Genomic DNA, 13768 nt, shown 5'->3' with positions numbered 1-13768 from the left:
TGTTAGCAGGTGAGGCTGAGACAGAGACTCACCTCCACTGTGAATTTGGTCGTGGTGAACATTAATTTATTAAATTCAACTTTGTAATACGGGGCTGCAGGAGCAGTGAATGACCAACAACCACATAACCACACAATGCACACACTGGTTTTTGCACACTGAATAAAGGAAAACTGCAAAGAAGTCTCCTTCTGGTGAGAATCGGGTATTCTATTAACTTCTAGAATTTCATATTCATTTTTAATCAATTCATTACAATGGAGTCACGTTGTATCTTAATTTTATTTTGACATTGGGCTTGAGTCTTGCGTGGCCTATTTTAATCATTTTAACCTCTGGTGAAAGGTTAGGTCAGAGGTGAGGCTAAGTGGGAGCAGGCTGCGTCATGGGGGTGGGGCTAATTTGCAGCCGTGCATATTAAATAAGGCAAAGGTGAAGATCTGCACGTAAACACGAATATTTGATCTTTTAGGGAGGCTCTTAATCTTCATCCCAATAAAGCCCACCCACTGGGAGAGAGGGGCGATCTTCAGTGAGCTCCGGGAAGTCCAGAGTAGTGTGAGGATGTATTTGAGCACCAGCTCGCTTTAACTTTGCACGGTACAGGCTCAACCTAATAATCCCAAGCCTTTTTTTTTTTTTTTTTTTTTTTTTTTTCTAAATGCCAAATGTCGGATATGCTTTGAGACACTGATCGGACTGGGACTTCTCCTGTCTTATCTGGTGAAATGCAGGTTCGTAATTTGGTCTGAGCCATCGCAGCCGGAGCGACGTGGGAGTGGGAAAACTTCACAGCCTCAGGATGAATATACCTGTCATCATGTTGCTCATCCACCTGACTCACATTCAGATGAAAGGTAAAGATACAGGGCGCATAACATTTTAACAGATGCAACAGGCAATTTATATTATTTATTGTATTCTAAAACTTTTCATTTTAGTTCAAACTGCCGCAGCAGGTCAGACGGACACGAATATCCATTATTTACAGTGTTAACTGCAAAAATTAATTCATGCGCTCCACAGAACCCGCCACATAAGTCTTCTGGTGATCTCATGTTATTACTATCTTGCTCGCTCGCAGTCTGTTTCACGCTTTTTCACCTGAAAAAGCGTGAAACAGACTGCGAGCGTTCATTTGAATATCACCAAAGTCCGGAGACAAACAAAAGCTAGAATTCAGGATGCTCTTCGGGGACTGTTAGGTCTGAAATTGCATTATGGACAGTTCTAAATAACCGACTGAGACCACTGTGGAAGCTGTATCAATCAGTAGTAAATATGAAATAATTATAGATGATATTATCTTACATTTTGCAGACCTTTCTTCATTCTCTTGCAAAGTGAAACCGTCCATGCTGTCCTGTGATTTGATGTTGAAGGTGGAAAACTGCCACCCCGCAGGCCTGTTTACATTTCCTCCACAGCCTCTGGCTAAGACACTCACCTTCACACCTCCTACTGCCTCAGAAAAGTTTCTTTGCATGAGCTTTTCTATATATTTCTCAATGCAAGGGAAATGAAAACCGTTACTGTGAAATGCAAGCCAAAGCACTGATCTTTGATTTTGCTTGGTTTGTGTTATACTGACTGGATTTCACCACAATTAACTGCTAATGTTTAGTTTTATTGCTTATAACACATCTGTATACAATCACCATTTACAAATATCAAAAGAAAGAAATTATATAGATTTTACACCATAATTTTTCTTAATTAAAGGGGGAAGTTAATAAAGAACAGAGATAACATCGTGGCAGAGGCATGCATGAGCCAGTACGTATCAAACAAGAGACTACACCACATCCACACTGCGGGACGTCTCAGCTGCATTTAAATATTTCACATAGAAGAGTTTATTTAATTCATGTTTATTAAATGAACCACTTTAATGCTTTAGAGTTTACGGCTCAGTCATTGATCAATAAGCAGCCACAGATTCAGAAAACTGCTAACAGCACAGGTTGCATGATTCCTCATATTTTTGAGAAAGCTCACCTGCAGCGCAGATGTTTCCAGTTGTGAGATCACAGAGGTTCAACTACAGACAATAATTCAAGAACAAGAATTCAGCCAGCCGTAAAGCTCATTATGATTTTTACATTTCAGTATTTTGGGCTCATTTAGGTTTTATCAGTGTATGCTGACAGATTCTTATATTGATCTGTCAGCATAACCTTATTAATCAGAGGTTCCTCAGCTTATTTCAACATCATGCTCATTTTTATGCTGTTTGACTTTGTTAATATCTGTATTACAATTTATGAAAATGCAGTCATCATCATTTAAGCATATTAAAGCTAATAATTTATCCATTGGTTACTGCATATATACACTTGAGGTGAAAAGACAGCAGCAAGGCAGGCATGATGTCACTTTTTATTATTTCTGCGCTGCAGTCTCCATTTGCGACTCCTCGCTGCCTCGGGCAGAGGTGTGAAATTAAATCTATCTTTATGGTTACAGGAAGACTCTCGAGACATCGGTAGACTGATTCTTTTCCATGATTGTCTCGGTGGAGGTGGAAACTTTGACACGCAATCTTAAAATAATTACATTTCAAGTGAAGTAGTTTGCATCTCTCTTTCTGCATTTGTCATACACAAAAATGGAGCAGCTTATGGACCGCCTGATGGAAGTGACCCGTAATTCACCCACCAAACAGCTAATTTACTTGGAGCTGGGTGTAGAGCAGGAGTGTGCTGCATTTTCTTTTCTCAGAGGTCATACTGACATACATGAATTAAAATATGATGCACACAGTGATGACTTATATTAAGCTACATGAATTTTGGTAAAGTAAGTCCTGGTTTCAAAAACAAAAACGTTTTGTTTAATAAGACTATGAACTTAAAAGAATCCATTAAAATGCTAAATAGCTTTTAATTTTTTCCACATGCAGTGCCATGAAAAAGTTGCCCCCTTCCTGATTTCTTAGTTTTTTTGCATCAGTTTTTAAAGGATGATTTATTTAATAAGGGGAAAAAGCTGCCCAAACCCACCTGCACCTGGAATTGCCCCCTTGTGAAAACATGAATTAACTGGTATTAACACCACATTTTTCTGGAAAGCTGAGTTCAGTTTCATTAACCAGACTCAGGCCTGATTACTGCCAGACCTGCTGAATCAAGAAATCACTTAAATAGAGCCTGTCTGACAAAGTGAAGCCGGCTAAAAGATCTCAAAGAGCAACAGATTATGTCACGATCTAAAGAAACAGCTGAGAAGCAAAATTATCAACATCTATCATTTCTAATGCTTTGGGACTCCAGCGAACCACCGTGAGAACCGTTATCCACAAATGGAGAAAACTTGCAACAGTGGTGAACCTTCCCAGGAATGACCAGCCTACCAAATTTCTCCAAGAGAGCATCAACGACTCATCCAGGAGGTCACAAAAGAACCCTGAAGAGCATCTAAAGAACTGCAGGCCTCACTCGGCTCAGTTAAGGTCAGAGTTCATGATTCAACAATAAGAAAGAGACTGGATAAAAATGGCATCCATGGGAGAGTTCCAAGGAGGAAACCACTGCTGACCAAAAAGAACACAAAGGCTCCTCTCACATTTGTCTAAAAACATCTGGAACATCCCCCAAACTTTTGGGAAAATATTCTATGGACTGATGAGACAGAAGTTGAACTTTTCAGAAGGTTTGAGCCCCGTTACATTTTCATAAAACTAACAGCATTTCATAAAAAGAACCTCAGAGCAACAGTCAAACATGGTGGTGGTAGTGTGATCATCTGGGGCTGCTTTGCTGCTTCTTGCTGTTATTGATGGATCCTGAATTCTGCTCTCTACCAGAAAATCCTGAAAGAGAATGTCCGACTATCAGTTCTTGCCCTGCAGCTCAAACTCACTTGAGTTATGCAGCAGAACAATGACAGAAACACCCCAACAGGTCCACCTCTGAATGGCTCAAAAAAACAGAATGAAGGTTTTTGGAGCGGTCGAGTCAAAGTCCAGACTTAAATATTATTGAGATACTGTGGAATGATCTTAAACAGGTCATTCATGCTGGAAAACTCTCCAGTGTGACTGAATTAAAACAATTCTGCAAAGAAGAGTGGACTAAAATTCCTCCACAGTGATGTGAAAGACTCTTTGCCAGTTCTCACAAATGCTTCATTGCCGTTCTTGCTGCCAAAGGGTGGAACAGCCAGTTATTAAGTTTAGGGAGCAATTATTTTTTCACACAGGGCAGGTAGGTTTGGACAACTTTTTTTCCCTTAATAAGTGAAATCATTATTTAAAACTGCATTTTGTATTTACTCAGTTTATCTTTGGCTAATAATAAAATTAGTTTTTTATGGTCTGGTTAGCACTACTGCCTCACAGTTACAATGACATCTAGAAGGCCTCTCTGTGTGGAGTTTGCATGTTCTCCCCATGTCTGTGTGGGTTTCCTGCCACAGTCCAAAGACATGCAGATACTGGGGTTAGTTTAATTGGTCACTCTAAATTGCCTATATGTGTGAATGCGAGTGTGACTGGCTGTCTGTCTGTCTGTGTTGGCCCTGTGACAGGCTGGTGACCTGTACAGGGTGTACCCTGCCTCTCACCCTATGTCAGCTGGGATTTTTTTTCAGGTTGGTTTGTTGCAGGATTTCAGGCGCCAGATTGAGATGGTTCATGGTTTGGTTCTGAGCCTTGAGCAATATTTTTCCTATGTGTGCCCATGAGAGTTTTTCTTTCACTGTCAGACCAAAGTATCTGAAAAGACACAACAACAGCAACAGTTTAGACGTACTGAAGCAGGCATTCGTGAAAAGAAGGTGTCACAACCACATTTTTATTTTAAGAAGTTGCTGTGAAATCGGTGGCAAAGAGGATTCTGCACCAAGAGGCACAACTTTTACTTTGAAGGAAAAAGGTTTCTGTTTCTGGTTTGTGTCACACTCAAACTCAAACACACACAAACTATGGGCAACCGTGGCAATCTGTTCATGCAATCACAAGTTTGGTGCAACACCATATACCTCTTTGTGCACAATTTCACCTAGCAACAGCAGGCAGCCTCCAGCAACCATTTGCTAACTGGTTGGCGAATTATCACTTTTCCCTTGTAACCAGTGGTTACCAGGAAGTTAATGACAGGTCAATAAACTTTAGCGACTGCCAGAAACCTCCTGCAATCACTCGCAACTGGTCAGGGAATATTCACTTTTTCCTAGTGACCATCCTCGTGGTTGCCAGTAGGTTACCAACCAATCTCCAGGTTTGTGTGACTGGGGTCTTACATGTGGTGCATTTTAGCCAAAATCAGATAAGCAGGGATATCAAACATGAAGTTCTCTTATAATTTGTAATTCCAGAGCCCAGAGGCAGTAACAGAGAAACCCCGGTAAGCATAATTCTAGGCAAGAGGCGGCTACTGACTACTGACAGAGGTTTTTGGGAGGATGACTCAATGACCGGGAAGCAAAATATAACACTGACTCATTTAGTTTTCAGGGGGTTTACATCTGTATTGTGATAACAGTGAGAGAATTTCAGAGTGAACGTCATCATTTTTACTTCACCATCAGTGTTTAATATGGGGCTAGTTAATGCATTCGTCTTATATACAAAAGATCCTCAGTTTGAGACTTTGAGGAGAGACAAACTCTGCCTCGGGGGTCATAAGCTAGTGAACCCCTAGTGCTGGTCCCAAGCCTAGATAAATGGGAGAGTTGCATCAGGAAGGGTATCCAGTGTAAAATCAGTGCCAAATCAAACATGCAGATACATGTGCTGTGGCAACCCCTCGAGAAAAAAGGGAGCAGGCAAAAGTACCTCATCAGTGTTTAATTTTGACTATAATTTCAAAAGGCAAACATATAAGATTACAAATGATTCGTACAGATTCCAAATGTTTCTGAGCTGTTTTAAAAATTTGATGGCCTTTCAAATTCCTGATGAGGAAAACATTTCAAACTGAACAAATACCTCACTGCTTCTTTGTCCTGAGGACTCAATCTGTTCATTTTCATGCATGACATGGACCGAAGGTTATTACCTCCACACGTGTGTGTGTGTGTGTGTGTGTGCGCGTGTGATTCTGTCTGTAAACACAAAAGCTCAAAATGTTTTGAATGAATTCTGATAAAACTGTGCAGAGGTGCAGAGTGGGGTCATGCTAACAATTCATTAAAATTTGGCTTACATCCACCGAGGTCTACAAGGTCAACTTCATGATTTATTGGTCCAAAACTGACAAAAAGGCATATAGGGAATGATATATGGGGATTATCATATCATTTACTTTGGACCTCTGACCTCTTCTTCAAGGTCAAATACGGTCAAACTTTCATAAAATGTCTTTAATCTTTAAATCTCTGCTTAAAATTCTCCTGCCTTTGTTTGTATTGGCAACATTTAGGAAATGATACTGGTATATGGGGTTATAAATATCACATTATAGTTTACATCCAAATATCTTGTCACATTTGACCTCTGACCTCACTTTTACATTTCACATCTGCCTTTCTTTCAAGTTGCCCCCAAAATGTGTTCTATCTTTAAAGAAGGTTTTGTCAAGAGAGGGAGAATGAGCTGCCTGTTAGTCAGAAATATACTGTAGTATAATATTATATAATGAGCTCAAGTTATTCATGTTATTTACAAATCAATGCCTATTATTATCATATACATTACATAGTCTTACGTAACATTTGTGTAATCAGAGTAAACACCTGTCACACTATCCTTATTACAAACATCTTAAAGTGCGTTTAAAAAGAACAAAGAAAACAAAATGAATATATAGAAAATACAGCACTAGTCTTTTAAAAGAATCCTGCTCAGAGAGTGCGCTGCCTTGGTGGAGGTTTGCGCTCTCTGAGTGCTTCTTGTATTGTAGATGTTCGATGAACTGTGATCACTGCCGTGACAGCTTAAACGGTTATTGTTCACTCCCGCTGTGTTCCTCTATATGGAAGTCAGTATGAAAAGAACAAAACAAAATTACACTGAGTAATGAAAAGTCGCTCAGGAATGAAAATGTGAGTCACAGAAGCGCATGTTTTTTTTTTAAGTGTTTGATTTAAATGTTGAAACTTTTAGAGACCTGCTTTGATTAACCAAGAACGGGATTTTGAAATGTTCCCATGTGTCCGCGAGAAAAACAATTTTTTATAATGTACATTTTAAAGCAGCTATAACAGATACTCTTAGTGTGTGTGTGTGTGTGTGTGTGTACATACTGGAACATTTAGCAGCTTACAGAGCCAGATGTGTCTCTCAGGACTTGGTAGTGACTGAAAACAGAAATAAAAGATAATTAATAATTATATGCAACATAGCCAAAAAAATAATTTATTCCAGGTTGAAATGTTGCATATTTTTTGTGAGATAATGACACTGAATTAGAAAATTACATCAGGATAAAGAAGAGCGCTCTCACTTCCCGTACATGTTGTCTCATTCATTTTAAAACGTATTTAGTTTTTTAACAGTTTGATTCCTGATTATGAGCAGCATGAACACGGTGACGCTTTGGCTTGCTTAAATATTCTCAGTAAGTGTTGCATAATTATACAGCCCCTCATGTCCACTGTTGATTGTTGTTTTACACAGATTTTACACAGTCTGATGGAGCAGATGCTGCTTCTGCAGCTCATTTAATTCCTGTCCTGCTGTTAATTTTGCTTGTTAAGCATTTTAACAGTGTTAGTGTCAGACCTAAATAAATTCCATGAGTATGATGAGCAAATGTATGAAATCTGACAGCTCTGATGTAAAGCTGTCACTGTAGAACTAAATGAAGGCATTATTGTAAATTATATTTATGTGTGAATTTACTTAGTTGGGCTTAACAGTCTTCTCCCACATCACATGTCAGCATTTCAGTACATTTAAGCATGTGGAACTGGTCAAGACAACGAGGCAGAAAGGTGATTGAAGTGACTCTGAACATGGCATAGCTGTTGGTGTTGGTGTGAGTATTTCAGAACAACCCGCTGGAATTTTCCCACACAACCATCTCCGGGGTTTACAGAGAACGGTCTGAAACACAGAAGCTATCCAGTGAGCGGCAGTTCTCTGGAGTCTTGTTAATGTCAGAGGTCAGGGGCGCATGGCCAGATTGCTTCAAGCTGATAGAAAAGTATAAAAAAAAAAAAAAAACACTTGTTAAAACCAAGATATGCAGAATAGCATCTCTGACTACTCAGTTAAGAACAGGAAAAAGAGGCTCTAATTTGCACAGGCTCACCAAAATTGGACAACAGAAGACTGGAAAAGTTGGCTGGTCTGATGAGCCTCCGTTGCTGCTGCAACATTCAGATGGTTGAATCAGAATTTGGCATAAACAACATGAAAGCATGGATCGAGCCTGCTTTGTATCAAGGTTCAGGCCGCTGGTAGTGTAATGATGTGGGGGTTGTTTTAAACTCCACAGCCCACCTGTGTGTTGTTGCTGACCGTGTCCATCCATTTATGACCACAGTGTACCCATCTTCTGATAGCAGCAGAATAATTTGCCATTTCTCAAAGGTCAAATCATCTCAAACTGGTTTCTGGAACATGACAATGAGTTCACTGCACTCCACAACCAGCAGATTTCAATCCAACAGAGCACCTTTGGGATGTGGTGGAACAAGAGATTCACATCATGGATGTGCAGCCAACAAATCTGCAACAAATATTTTTCCCATAATACTTGAAAACAATAGAAAAAGCCACTGAGGACACTGTATATTTGTATTAGATTACTGGTGAAACTAATGAAGAAAAAAGCACTTAAAGAACTGAATGTTTTCATTAGATGCGAGGAAAAGGTCTGTATTTAGTAATACATGCTTCATTTCTACTGGCAGCAAATAAAAGAGGGATTTCTTTCTGGTTTGTTTTATAGTACTTTCTGCTAACTAAAAACTTATGTGGGTGACTCACAAGACTGTGACATAAATGAATTCTCTGCTCAGGCACAGTGGTTTTTATGTGTGGGACACAGTAAAACACAGTAACAGTAATGGCAGATATTTGAATTATTCAGTCTAGTTAAACTCTCAGAGACATCTTTGAAAGATTCATTAAGGAGTGTTTTGGATTGTTTTTACAGTATTAGGTTACTTACTTACTATGTATGATTTTAAAAAGTACACAGATATTAAGAGAAAAATGTGTGAGTTGTGAGTTTTCTTTAATCCACTTGAATAAATCAGGCATTTTCAATCAATAGTGAAAAATATTTTGAGCTGCACCCTAAATTTTTGCCCTGAGCTACATGAGCTGTGCTTGTCAGTCTCACAGGTATCAGTGTGTATGTCAGATTATGCAGAGTGGAAAATTAATGTTAAGCTAATTTTTATCGCTTATTTTCAAAGATCAAATTTTGACATTGTTGGAGAAGCACTTGGATGGATTCACTCGTCCTTTTGTTTTCCTCTCTCTGTCCCTCAGCTCTGGAGACCAGCATGGTGGAAGGAGAGGCTAGATGCCCTCTTGGTCAGTTCCCGTGTGGAAACATGAGCGAGTGCCTCCCTCAGGCTTTGCAGTGTAACGGACACAAAGACTGTCCAAATGGAGCTGATGAGAGGCAGTGTGGTAAGTGTGTGTGTCTATAACAGTGGGGGTAAACAAAATGGCCTCAGGGAGTGTTTCAGGTGACCAAGCCAAAAAAAAAAAAGTGATAAAAATAATGATTTATGTTTTTAAAAACACAAGTTATTGTTGAGGTTTCATTTCCTAAACGAGCTCAATGCAGTCTCACTCATAAAGGTTTCTGCCAATCTCACAGGTTACTGAAACTAGATATTTATGTAGGTTAAAGCACCTCATATTACACTTTCACTTATCAGCTTACCCTTTTCACTGATCGCTGGGAGGGAAATTTTTATTTTGTGCATCTAAGTCAGTGAACATCTTAAAAAGACTCATTTGGCATAAGCCAAACGCAGAAAGCTAAAAAATATTTCTCTCACCACAAGTGTGGATTTCACAGATGCATCCACACTATTGAGTTCTACATATAACACGTATTAATAAACACAATATGTACAAGGAAGCAGAAACCACTTTGAACACATTTTACTGCTTTGGTGCAAATGAAAGAGGGCAGGTGCCACAGACCATTGCTCTCTCTGTATCCCTGATTTTTCTCTAGCTTTGCTTTTTTGCTAGTGTCCGTGTGACTACTGATCGCACAACCTGCACCCCATTAAGTTTTCACAGGTAGTTCAGCTCCTCCAAGATGGCACATCCATATGTGCAGTTGCAAGAATGCTTGCATGAAAATGTCTCCCAGCACAGTCTCAAGAGTGTGGAGGAGATTCCAGAAGACCGGCTGTTACACAAGAAGAGTTGGACAGGGCTGTAGAAGGGCATCAACCATGCAGCAGGACCGGAGCAATGCCAGAGTCCTCATGTGCATATTTCTGACCATGACCATGGCATTATATCCTGATGTCACTGACCCACTGCCACTGAGTGTCATAATGCAGCAGTGAAGTAGCCCATGATATGTGCAAGTGCTGGCTTCTGTTTATTATACAGTGATAATTAAGGGTGACATACTCCTTAAACAAAGGAAGAGTTTTTTTCATCCTTCTGTGGGTCTCCAGACCCAATGGAGCCTCGCTTTCCTGCAACCTTTCAGGATTCCTGGAGTAATCGCCACTGGATTATACTTCTCATGACAGTCTTCCTGCAACTGTGAATCAACTGGCAGGGCATGGGCATGAAGACAGAGTAACATTAATAACCTCCAGAACATTAGAAGAAGATTAAAGTACTTGAGCCAAGTCTAATTTTCCAAATGAAACATTGTTTTTGCCAAGTTCTGTTTCAAATTATCATTCAAGACCAGGCTCATCATCTGCTGGATATTACCTCTGTTGTGTAAAAGGATACTTTAAATGTTACCGCAACCACTGAGAAAAATCTATTTCTTCTAATTAGGAGTCAAGATTTGCTACGCCATGCAAATATTTGTCCGTCATTGTCAATTAAAATGCCGATGTGTTTGTAAGTATTTTGCAAACGCTCACTAGGATGCTCATTATGGTATTAGTCCTGCAGTAAACATGCTCGAGTATTTTTTTTAAAGGCCAGCATTAATCATTTCAAACCTTTTTAGAAACACTTTCATTTCTGCACAGCATACTTTTCTCATCACCCAGGTCGAGAAGGAGCACAAGTTAGTTTCAGTCTACGATGGCGTGCTAGCTAACAGAAACCCACTGCGTTATGTTACTTCTGCATTCTCCTTGCCTGCCTCACCAGCACGCTATGCAACACTGCCATAACGACAACAAGGACTGAAGTAGAAAAGCTCACTTTATGCTCTTTATGATCTTCAGCTTCTTCGTCATATTTTGTTAGGAAAATGGGTGCAGCAGTTTATTGAACCACGTGCGTGGAAATACAGTGTAGAAGGCAACAACAGAGTTAAAAAATCAATATTTGATATGATTGCCTTTATTCTTTTACACAGCCTGAACTCGCTTAGTGAAGCTTTCTTGTAATTTCTTCAGGAATAGCATCCCATTGAGTGTTTTTCTATCCAGGTTTGCTTTTACTGAGCAGGCAGTGTGCAGATCTCCAGCACCACTGGATAAAATGCAGTCCAAGCCATGACAGAGCCTCCACCCTGTTTTACAGATGGCTGCAGATACTCACTGTTGCACCTCTCTCCTGACTTCCTCTGTATAAACTGCATACAAAACGTTTGTGTGTTTGCAGATATTTGAGAAATTGGAAATGTTGCATTTGAAATTATTCGCCACTAAAAATCATTACCCTCTCTATGCTCGCTCTTCTCGTGTAGCCCCAGCTAGAAGCTGAAAAACTGCACCTTATGGACATCAGCACCAAAACCGCTGTTCCTGATCATTTTGAATGATGCATAAATTATATGTTTTTGCCTCTTTGTATGCAATAAATAATGGATATACTGATAAGATTATCCTTTATGTGGTATTTCAGCTCAAACCCATTTAATAACTGAAGGTGAGCAGTGCTGGGAAATAAAAACTTCCCTCAAGGGCGTTTAAAGTAAGGAGCCTGTTTTGAACATATAAGGAGTAAAAAGTAGAGATATTTGTAGATTAAAATGTGGGGATTAAAGTTGCCAGAAAACTACAGATATCTAAAAATTCTACTCTGATAATGTTGCATACCTCAGCTTCTCTACAGCCCCGTTCCACTGAGAGTATTTGTGTTGAGGCTTCTACTGTTTCTGAAAGACATGACTGTTCATCTGCTGTAGATTTTTTTTTATGCCTGACACTTCTTCTTTTGTCCGCCACTTATCCAATTTATTCAAAATTACTAAGGGCACACTGTGACAAGCTGCTAGTAACAAAGTGCCGAAAGATTCTATTTAACTAACAAGCAATCCTTGGAAAATGGTCAGGTACAAGGACCAGACTGAAAATAGATGAAAACGTAACCAATGTCCAAAGAGAAAAATTGAAAGCCCTTCAGAAAACCTGGAGAATTATTGCTTAAGAAGCAAAATATTTTTTAAAAAATGAGGGGAGGCTTAAGACTTTTGGACAACACTGTAATAATGATGGGCATAGTTTACAATCTAACAGAGAAGCATCCTAACAGACACGTTTTGTTTTTGCACTATAGCTAGCTCAGCTATGGTATATAAGCCTTTAGAGTTTATTTTCAGAACAATCCAGGATAAAATAGCTCCACAAAGTAGCTCAGTTCCATAAAACTGAAAATATTGCTCCACCACTTCTGCACCTCATCAGCATTAATTCTTCAAGGCCGCTTCTGGTCTGCGTTCACTTAAAGTCTCCAGTATAGCAACAGGGATGCTTTTAAAATGTTTTTAATGATCCAAGGATGTGTCAGGTTATTTGGCATAATATGATGCTTGTGTTCTGGTAGTGGCTCTATGATGAGGTGGTTAACACAAACCGCCTTACATGCAAAAGATCCCTGATTTGGGACTGGGAAGAGACACAAACCCAGCATCGGGGGTCAAGACCTAGTGTACATCTAGTGCCGGGCCTGAGCCTGGATTGCATCGGGAAGGGCATCTGGTGTCTGTGCCAAATCAACCACGTGGATCCATCCACTGTGATGAGATATTTTACAATAAGGGAGCAGCTGAAAGTACCATAATACCCATGTGCAGATGATTTTAATTTATTAAGTCTCTTCTGTACTTTCATTACCAGTCAAGTGATTTTCACTGCATGATTTTTGCATGTCTGCAGGCTACAGATAACTATTGCTGTTTGTTTGGTTTTGGCAGGGGACAACATTGGATGGGCAGATCTTTTTGGCCGCGCACTCCAGAAAGCCAGTCCTGTGGACCAGCGCTTCCTCAATGAGTGTTGTAAGTGTGTCTGTGGATTATTACACATTGTCTGTGCAGGTTCTCAGTCATCCAGGTCAAGGTAGTCTCAGGAGCTTGAAAAAGGCGACTGGACTTTTTTTTCCACCTCCCATCGGATGAGCGGTGCAACACCTTCATCAAACTTAAAGAAGTCCAGTCCTCTTTTTCAAGCTCTGGAGATTATCACACATTGTGTCTGCATGTGTGTTTTCAAATATTTATCAGAGACATCACACAATGGTTTGTAAGTGTTAGTGAGCGATGTGATATGATATGAAAAATATGATCAGCTTTTGATGTCAGCGAGCAAATAATGTGGATAATGTGACTGAGAGAACAAGAAGTTGAATGACCAAATATGAATCCACAGCAATGAACAGATTCTGATACCTCAAATCACTCCATTAATAATGATACCAGTAGACCTACAGCTGGATCCCGCACAGAGCTCACTGATTCATTTACAACCTCTGAAGAAAAGCCCA

At 39.7% G+C, this 13768-nt stretch overlaps 1 protein-coding gene across 2 annotated transcripts in view; it reads left to right on the top strand.

Moving 5' to 3' along the window:
- Window positions 1–471: 471 nt before the first annotated feature.
- rxfp2a (relaxin family peptide receptor 2a) overlaps window positions 472–13768 on the top strand; it is a 39822-nt gene continuing 26525 nt past the window's right edge. For both annotated transcript variants that reach the window (XM_030745515.1, XM_030745514.1), the window contains exons 1-4: window positions 472–600; window positions 735–857; window positions 9386–9529; window positions 13200–13283. In XM_030745515.1, coding sequence (XP_030601375.1) covers window positions 803–857; window positions 9386–9529; window positions 13200–13283 — 283 coding nt within the window. In that variant the 5' untranslated portion in view covers window positions 472–600; window positions 735–802. The remainder of the gene's footprint in view (window positions 601–734; window positions 858–9385; window positions 9530–13199; window positions 13284–13768) is intronic.

This window comes from Archocentrus centrarchus, chromosome 14 (genome assembly GCF_007364275.1).
Source record: "Archocentrus centrarchus isolate MPI-CPG fArcCen1 chromosome 14, fArcCen1, whole genome shotgun sequence".
Lineage (NCBI taxonomy): Eukaryota > Metazoa > Chordata > Actinopteri > Cichliformes > Cichlidae > Archocentrus > Archocentrus centrarchus.
The sequence above is the reverse complement of the archived record's forward strand: the minus strand, read 5'-3'. Positions and strand labels throughout refer to the sequence as shown.